Source organism: Tiliqua scincoides, chromosome 3 (genome assembly GCF_035046505.1).
Source record: "Tiliqua scincoides isolate rTilSci1 chromosome 3, rTilSci1.hap2, whole genome shotgun sequence".
In the NCBI taxonomy this organism is placed as follows: Eukaryota; Metazoa; Chordata; class Lepidosauria; order Squamata; family Scincidae; genus Tiliqua; species Tiliqua scincoides.
Window position 1 is genome coordinate 113,273,025 of NC_089823.1, and position 9,810 is coordinate 113,282,834.

Sequence of the window (9,810 nt, forward strand, 5' to 3'; positions counted from 1 at the left end):
AGATTTATAGAATCACTGAAATGCAGAAAAAAATGTGCCACTTACACTCTCCCTTGCCAAACACCAAAATGGTCTATTTGCTTACTTTTCCTCCTCAGGTCTTTTCTTTATCCAGCTGTTATCTTGTAATAAAGTCCTTCGCTTGTTGACTTCATTAATAACTTGCTGTCTACTCTTCATGGCAAGGGAAGCATTCTTGGTTTCTATTAGTGTACAGACAAGAGCATTGAAAGTTACACAACAAATTAAAGGTCTAAAAGCTTGTCCTGAATGCTTGACAAGCATTGACTCATAATCTCTTTTGTTGCATTCAGACATCACAGGTACTGTTTTGGCTTGCATGTGTGAATGATCCGTCTTAAATCATGTGCCAAAGATAGGACTTTCATTTCACCTGATCTCATGGTGGTTTTCAATGGATTCAGATACTCTGCTGCAATTTTTCAAGTAACGCCAAGTGATTGACATGCATATACGAACCAGCCTTGGTTCATATAACCTGATTGAGAAGGACTTCTTTCTGTTACTTTTCTAAATATACTTTGCATCTCAGGACCAATATGAACAGGATATCAGATGTGTAAGAAAAACTTACCCATATGGCATTCAATGCAGCCAGCATTTCATTTAAAGTGGGTAACCTCACTATTCATTTTGGTACACCAGGGATCTGTGTCCTGGGCAGAAGCCATGCTGGTGTACTAACTGAAGTTCTGGTTTAAGCAAGACATTGGCAGTATGGAACACTGTACAAGTATGTTTTTCTTTCATGTCAGTTATCCTGTTCAGATTGAGTCTCAGATCATTCCAGCTGGGGTGGATAGGACACAAGAGTAACACAATGAACTAAACTACAATGCTAGATTTAAAACAGAATGGAGTGACATCGGGACTTGACCAGATTGGGCACTGTCCAATGGCCCACATTCATCAGAGGAGCCACCTGGCCAGGTTGAACCCTGAAACTCAGTACTGGTGGCAATGGTATCCTCCAGGGGGCAGACAGCGGCACCCTGGGGGACAGTTCAGGGCTTTGCTTCAAGGCCAGCTTGGCACCAGCACTGAAAAAAAGTGCATGAAACAAAAAGTAAACAATTTTGTATTGGTCTGAAAAGGATTAAAGGAATCCAAACAATAATCCATCCACCCAATCACTGTTGGACCCTTCTGGCAGTAGAGCTTGATACTCTACAACAGGGGCATCAAACTTGTTCCATATACTGGGCCATTCATGGTGCCTGCTGAGGGCTGCAAGTGATGTCATGAAACAGGAAGTGACATGCTTCATTAAGCAGGATGCAGGTAATGACAAGAAATAAGCACATTTTTCTCACTTAGGAACTCATTAGCTGCAAATGACAGAACAGAAAATATGCAAATCTTGATCATATTTTTAGGATATAGGAGAGCCCAATTATCATGCAGGCTACCTTTTCAGCAGCACTGCTTCTGCCGAGGTATCACTTCACAGGTCAGTAGCTGAGTCGTGCTCTGCAAAATGATGCCTTGGCAGAAATGGTGTCGCTGAAAGGGTGGCCCGTGTGATAACTGGGCTCTCCTACAGCCTCAGCAGCATTTCCCTTCTCCCTTTCTCACCCCTCTTGGTCTGCCTCTTCCCCATATTGTTCCTCGCCTTCTGAGGCCTCCTTCTTCTCTCCCTCCCAGCGCCTTAGCAGAAGGGCTGCTGCTGAAAAGCAGCATTGGGGGAGCCCAATTATCATGCAGGCTGCCCTTTCAGTAGTGACACCTTAACAGAAGCAGCATTGCTGAAAGAGTGACCTGCACGGTAATTGGATTCCCCCAGCCCCACCACTTCTGCCATCACACCAGAGCTCAGCAACTGAGAGCAGCTGATGGTGGTGCCTGGAGAGCCCAAATTTTCACAGGTGTTATGTTTGACGCCCCTGTTCTACTGGTCTCTGCCACAGTTTCTGTGGGCATTTCCTATAACTTTGAAAATCAAAGGCATGTGCTCCCTTAAAGAGCCACACCTGGTCTGGAGATTGTCCTGCTACATGCTATTGTTTCTAATTAAATCTCAATCTAAAATAGTAATTAAGTGTTCCTCTTTAGTCTGTACAATTATCTTTGAAGCAGGCATGAGCACACAAGCCACAAGGAAAAGTGTTGAATGGGAAAGTTATTCTTTTCTCTTCCCAAGTAAACCTCATAGCCAAAAACACAGTGGGAGGTCACTGCCTACATGACAAATGACTAAGTCTATTTTACTGTTAATATTTCCACTAAAGCTGTTGTCTGAGAAATCTCTTGCTTCCATATATTGCATAGGCTCATAAGGCACTAAAACAATCATTTTTTTTTCTCCTTATTACATCTCCGGTATGACCCCAAATCATGGGAATAGTACAACATGGTTCTCAGTGTTATGAGATTATAGAATAAGCATTTGAGAATCTTTCAGAATAATCCTTCAGACCAATCAACCAGACAGCTTTCTAGCATTTGATATCTGAGGTTCAGGACTACAGTGGCTTTGTCACTGTTGTGCATTCAACTATAACAAAGATTTGTTATTTTTTTTTCCCCAGACAGAGTTGGCCAACCCGTGAAGCAGGCTAAAGCAGCTGTGCAGCGGCTCTAACCTGCCAGTGCTCCATCCTCTTGTCATTCATTCTCCTTGGATAGCAAGCAGGAGGAACACAAGGAAGGGTGACTGAACAACGGCTGAGATTCTACAAAGGTGGGCATACTTTTCACAGAAGAAATAAGTTTCTATCTGGGCTATATGATTTCAAACTACAAGTAGGGATTCACATGATGGAATGCTCTTTCTTGCATTAAAAAAAATCACCTGCATATAGAAAACTAGCTGTCAAGGGGGGAAGGATTCTACCTTAGCCTTCTCCCTGACATGCCAGTCTTCTATGTGCTAGGATTTTTGGAGGGGAGTTACAGAGGAGCGTTCAATTCAGAGCTGTTTTCGGGGAGCCCTCAACAAACTGCCATCCATAGGCTCCCCTTCTATCTACATGTCCATCAAATTTTAAAGTAGACCTTATCTGAGCAGATAGGGTGTGAGAGAGATAACAAGACTGACTCTCACTTGAGTCACAGCACCACTATTCAGGTACGTATGCCAATCCGCCACTAAGATAAGTATTCTTAATGATGATGATTGGACAAAGGCTATGTGCACAGAGGTAGTTTCAATGATTGGCTTTGGGCCTTAACAGCTGCCCAAAATTCCTAGTCCTGATGCTCACCCTCATTCATTTATGTCAGCTCCCACCTGCAGTCTATAGCGATAGAATCCAGACCCAACTGCACACCTCAGTAAGAACTAGCCCAGAGACTCCAGGGAAAACAGAAATACTGTCTCCCAGTATTGAAATGCCAAATTTGGAAAAACGTTTAACAGTTAGTCTCCAACCTATGAGGGTCTATTCAGTCAGGCTTTGTCCTGCAACCTCAAAGATGCACATCAATATGTAGTCAAGGTAAACACAGGCATTTTGCATGAAGCACTTACTCCTCCGGGAGCCATTACAAAGATGCTGAAAAGTGTATCTTCTGCTTGCATTGTTTAGTTGCAATGCTCAAAAAATATATTTGCTACATTGTTTTCTAACAAATTTTGGTAACACATTTTACATCTGCAATAGAAAAGCCACATAAATTGGCCCATCACAACTTCCCCAAGAGAAGCACATCAACATTACCGCTTTTGTTAGGGGATGGTTTTCCTACAGTGGTCATTTTGCTCAGAGGCGTTCCGTTTATTCTGCACTGAAAGAAAGCAAAAATGCAAAGATTTAGCACTAGTCTATGGAAAATATTTTCAATTTGGCAAGATCTGAAAATGGAAGGTCAAGAATGCACCTATTCTTCATTCCTGTGTGTAAGCTGTAAGGTGATTCAACACAACTATTGTCAGGAGCAACTTAGGCCCAGTTCACATATTACTCAAATACATGGACAAGAATCTTCATGGACAGGAATCACAGAATTATGAGGAACAGCAGGGATGACTTTCCATCAATACATGGAACAGCTAGCTGCTGTAGAAAAAAGCTTAAAGAATAATTTATAGTGCCTCATGCTGTCCTCTCACCAAAGAGGAGAAAGGAGCAGGGGAAGCTGTTGCCATTTTTTGTCCCTCTTTTTGAGCAGTTAGGTTGTCTTTTCAAAGCAGGCATCCCTCATTTGCTTAGGAAGTTGCTACCTTTGCCTAGTCCAGGGGTCGGCAACCTTAAACACTCAAAGAGCCATTTGGACCCGTTTTCCAGAGAAAAGAAAACCTCGGGAACCACAAAACCCTTTTGATATCTAAAATGAAGATAACACTGCATATATAGTTTTGTTTTGTTTTTTACTTCTGAGTAGATATGCATAGGATTCTGCTCAAAGGCTGTAATCCTATCCACACTTTCCTGGGAGTAAGACCCATTGAACACAATAGGACTTACTTCTGAGAAGACCTGCATAGGATTGTGCCCTTAATGAAGTAATGTTTTGTGCCACATTCCTGCCTTTTTTTAACCTGAGGAATTTCAGCTGTGAGAGCTTCACCTCTATGTGTCTGATAGTGTATTATACAATCATTGTAACAACACGTTGTATTGTAATGAAAAGATCCCAGGCACAAAACTGCATTCCCAAACCCCAAGGATGAAAACCAACCCCATGGTGCAGTCCTGTGCTTATGGGAAGTAAGGGCACAATCCCTATGCCCGTCTACTCAGAAGCAAATCCCATTATAGTCAATGGAGCTTACTGCAGCATGAGAGCCCAAGCCTATGCATGTCTACTCATTATAGAGTCTCATTATAGCCAAAGGGGCTTACTCGAAAGAAAATGTGGCTAGAAGTGCAGCCTTTGAGCACAATCCTATGCATTTCTACTCAGGAGTAAGTCATTATAGCCAAAGGGGCTTACTCCCAGGAAAGTGTGGCTAGGAGTGCAGCCTTTGAGCACAATCCTATGCATGTCTACTCAGGAGTAAGTCCCATTATAGCCAATGGAGCTTACTCCCAGGAAAGAGTTGATACCATTGCAGCCTAAGGTAAGATGAGTGCGGGAACCAAGGCAACAGTGAGTGTCCCCTGAGGCCCCCTGAGGCTGCCTTGCTGGCGGGGGAGCTGCTGACTGAAGCAGGGTGGGGCTAGAAAGGCGGCCCTTCCAAAGCACGGAAGAGGTCCTGCCAGAAGGGAGCCGAGCAGGGTGCAGGCAGAGAGGAGGACGGCGCGCCTCAGGATGGCGAGGGGAGAGGAGGCAGTGGCGGTAGCAGTGGCGGGGGGCACCCCTCACCTGAGTCCACGTGGCACAGCTTGCTCCCCTCCCCAGCCAGGCTGAGAAAAGGAAAGGGGAGGCACCTCCCTCTCATTTCATAAGCCTTAGGACTTAGGACAGAGAGTGCTGGGGCAGAGCGAGGCACTCTGTCACCCCCTTTGCCACTTTCACCCGGGCTCCGGAGCCACAGCAGACGGCTGAAAGAGCCGCATGCGGCTCCAGAGCCACGGGTTGCCGACCCCTGGCCTAGTCGGAGGAGGTCACCTGCTGCCTAATTCAAAGTCAAAAAGGGAAAGAAGAACAAAGGGTATCCTACTACTTCATTCACCACCACCCAAACCCAAACTGTAATGTTGACACAAAAAGAAATCAGGGAGACTACTAAAATAATGAATGGAATGACAATGGATGACTTTGACCAGCCTCAGATTGACTGGGGAAATGTAAAGAGATTGCAGTGAGTCCACATTTCTAGATTGTGTTCAGGAATCAGGGCATGAAAGCAGGAAAAGAACTGCTTGTGGATGTAATCAGAAATTATGCCCAGCATCTGGTTCAAGACAAGAGCATTGTCAAACTGCTCAGAAGCAGTGACTGCAACCCTTTATGTTAACATTCAGGTACTGCTTTTCACACTTCCAGTTTTGTATTGATGCATCAAATGGAAATATGAGATGCTGTCATGCACACACCACAGGCATGCTCATTTGTGTGCTGCCAGTTAGGGCACCTGGCGTACTTCAGAGTTCATTACCTTTTGTGGAGGACATCCTTCCTTGTAGGAAACAGAGTGCCATTCCAGAAGACCAATGTGGGAAACAAGAACTGAGAAAGCCCCAATGCCCTTGCCAGAAGCTTCCTCATGACAATGCTTGATTTCCAGAAATATCAGGAAGGTGATAGATTTTTCCAGCAAGCTGAATCAAGACATTTTATTTGGACTTCTAAAAAGAAACTGCTAAAATGGACTATTTTAACAATTACTGCACTTGAGCAAGGGACTGAATAATAGACCTGTAACGCCAAGCTGAACAATGATCATCAGCTATGCATGGTGGTTGTTAAGGAACAATGAATCTCCTATTTGTAATACCTGCCTGGGTCTGCAAAAACAGGAGGTTGTCAAACACCTACCAGGTCACCACAAAAAAAATGGGCTGCATTTGGCTCAGGGGTTCAACAGTTTAAAACAAATAGGTTCATGCTGCATATATAATTGGGGGGGGAATCAGATTGGGAATGGAAAATCTTGGGCCTTCCATTCTGATCTGATGCATGTCTATATGAGTTTTAGAATTTAGTTTGCTGATAATGAAAACATTAACACCAACCTTGTGCTTTTGATTGATTTCTTGATACAAAGCATTCATTTGCACACAATGTACCACACAGAACATGTGACTGCAAGCTTTGGTTCCCCTCCCCCAACCCAAAAAATGCTCAAGGCTATAGTGAATTCCGTAAAATGTTACACAATGTCTGTTGGGCATTCTGTCAACACAGACTGTTTCCTAGGAACCATTCTTTTAAGTGAGCAGATAAGCACCATGGTAAATAGATCTGATTTTTGGCATGCAGTTTACCGTGTCACAGGTTGCAGTGATGCTCCCTCCCCCCCCCAAAAAAAATCAATAAAACAATAAAAAATATGGTTGATTGTTTGAAAAACAAGAAGGATGACTTGAAATGGTCTTCTGCTCTGTTCTAGTTTTATTCAATTTCTGAATCAAGAGGAAAGACTTTTTTAAAATAAACATTTAGTTTTGCTAGGGATTCATTTGCCAGATTGTACCACTCAGGGCTTAATTCTATGCATGTATACTCAGTAGTAAGTCCCACTGAATTTAATGGAACTTACTCTCAAGTAAGTGTGTATGGAATTGCTGCCTGACCCTACCACACACCACTGACACCAGTTTATATGTCAAGATTCTGAGGAACATCAGCAAATGATTCCAGCACATATTTAGGCATCTTCAGTCAGATTACAGTGTACTCATGGTGAGGAAAAATGGGAGCCCTCTGGGGGGGGGGTAGCCCTTTCCCCACACTGACAGGGGAGATCACATGAGGAAAGAGAGAGAGAGAGAGATTTGTGGAAGAAAGGGATTGGGGAATGCTTAAGCATATGCTCAGAAGCAACCTACTCTAGAATGGCAAGTAAGTATGGTGACAGGAGACTGTTGTAGTTCAGTGCCCTATGTTTTTCCTCCTGAGGTCACTTCTGGGGAGGAGGGAGAGTTCCACTGGGAAAATGATGTGGGGAAAACTGTTAAACATCCCTCCCCTCACATACCCATCCAGACTAAGGTCCCTCACTGTTACAGTTTTATTTTTTAATGTTTTAGTTCAAAAAGATGGAAATGCAGTGACACATTTAGTTTGGTTCTTAGTGCCATGTGAATGAGCCCAAGAAATCAAAATGCTAAGCCTTAAAGGGTAGATGGGACTTGTCAGCCTGGGAAGGCAGCTCATTTGAGAGAAGGAAAACTCTGATCCCAAACCTCCACTGCCTTGTGGCTACATCCAGTTATGGAAAAAGCTTCAGGAGTCAACCTCGAGGCAAAATCCAGAGCTGGAGTCCCTAAGGCAGTTCATGGCTGAACACAATCACATTCTGGCAACTCTTGCGATGCCACTAGAACCAACCGTATCAGCTTCTGCCTTTCTATTGGACCATTTCAGTGATGTGGAGAGGTGGGATTTGCTGCATGGGTAACAGTCTATCTTCCATATCTACCTTACCCAGGCTTCGCACACTGGAGAGGACACTGTTCTGGAACCACTATTCAGAGTGCGATACCATAGTTTTCAGAGACTGAAGGATGCCAAGCCTTAAAGGCTAAAAAATGGAGAGCAGCAAATAAAGACAGAGATGCTTTGGGAGTCCACTTCTTCAGCTTTTTAATCCATGTATGCTTAATTTCAGTTTTTATAACCCTGTAGAAACAGTTTCAGTTTTGCGGCAGAAGCCTGTGTTTGGGCTTGTTTGATCTCATGACCCGGGGGGGGGGGTGAACAGTCCTAGGCCCAAATACAAAATACAGTCTTCTGAGAGAGGTGAGTTTTGGAGCTCTTTGCAGCCTTGCTGTAGTGCTTTACTACTATTAATCTTGCATCCCCTGCCTTGATTTTTACTCTGACCCCTTTATCTCTTGCATGTTCTCTAACCTCTCTTGATATAAGAGCTTAAGCTTGGTATGTGTTCTGGTCCTTAGCCTATGCTGAGTAAAAGATCCAATACCCTTTTTTTTTTTTTTTTTGGCTTTAATTTCTGGAACCAACTAGTCTTTTGTGAACTCTATTCCTGACCTGTCTGTCTCAGAAAGTTCTAGTCAAGTTTCTGCATTTGAAGGATTTTTAATTTGACTCAATTTGAACTCTGGTTTTAGTGTATAAAATCAGTGTTACTATAGTTGCTGACACACAATAGCGCTTTAGTATTACTCTTCCATAATTTTAGTAGTAGAATTAAAACAGAAGTTCCACATAGCACTTAAAATAGTGGTATATTCAATTCCCTTTCTCATGGCCGTATTTCCACAATGCCAGTCCAGTTGAGCAAAGGCCTTTCCTATATAAATGGAAAAGTTCTGTTTCTAGGACCAGTCTATTTTATTACTTCCCATTGACTGCAGCTGGGGAACAAGACATGAACAACTTCTTATGTCAATTTCCACACATGGGGAGCTTTATTGATCAGTTTCCTTGCATTACTTTCTATTTATAGGAGAACAGTATGATTTCTTGATAAAGAATAACAAGAAAAAAACCAAGGTAGGCAGGACTTGCAAACAAGACACTTAGTAATTAAAGGCATAGGAGCCTGAAATACCTCACGGGTGCTTTGCCTGCTCACACTGGCTGGTGCTACATTTGTATTTTATTACCAAACACACATCCACACACACAGCTACAAATCATGTCTCATAAAATGTAGGATGCAGCAATCTGACAATCTTCATCTAATTTCTTCATTAAAAATGGATGAAGAAAGGTGGCAATTCCATAAAATAGAGGTTAATGTGAAAGCAACCTTGCTCCCTAAGAGCAGAACATAATGTTACAACACTGCTGTCACTCTGTGTTCCTTTCTCCTTTACAACATCTTATTCAACAAAGTACATGACATAACATCATGGCACATGCCTCACCTTGAATCTCAGTCTTTGGATACTGATGGCAGGAGCTGTGTAATGTATAATGATGTCCTTATATCAGACATTAAAAAGAGTTTGGGGAAAGATATGGAGCACTTCCAAGTCTTCAAGTCTTAGCTTTCAGGCCTGAGGTTAGACCCCTGCCAAGAATTTCCTAAAATATGTCAGTAACACATATCTGAGAGCTGATAAACTGTTGTGGCTAAGTATATGAGCTGTTCTCTGGGAAGTCTCTGGTTCAAATGTCACTTTTGCCATGAAGTCATAAATGCTCTTTTGCAAGTTGCTATATCTCACCTCCAACATAGGGATACTAGTGCTGACACACCTTAAGCCCATATTGGAAGCGGATACAAACACATGCTATTGAAATGAGCTTCCAACCAGAAGCTATAGTATT

At 42.9% G+C, this 9,810-nt stretch overlaps 1 protein-coding gene across 1 annotated transcript in view; it reads right to left on the minus strand.

The window, feature by feature from the left end:
• SCEL (sciellin) overlaps positions 1-3,717 on the minus strand; it is a 50,270-nt gene extending 46,553 nt beyond the window's left edge. Inside the window, exons 1-2 of the mRNA XM_066621355.1 lie at positions 3,681-3,717; positions 86-203 (exon numbers count right to left, since the gene is read on the minus strand). Coding sequence (XP_066477452.1) covers positions 86-203; positions 3,681-3,717 — 155 coding nt within the window. The remainder of the gene's footprint in view (positions 1-85; positions 204-3,680) is intronic.
• Positions 3,718-9,810: the final 6,093 nt, after the last annotated feature.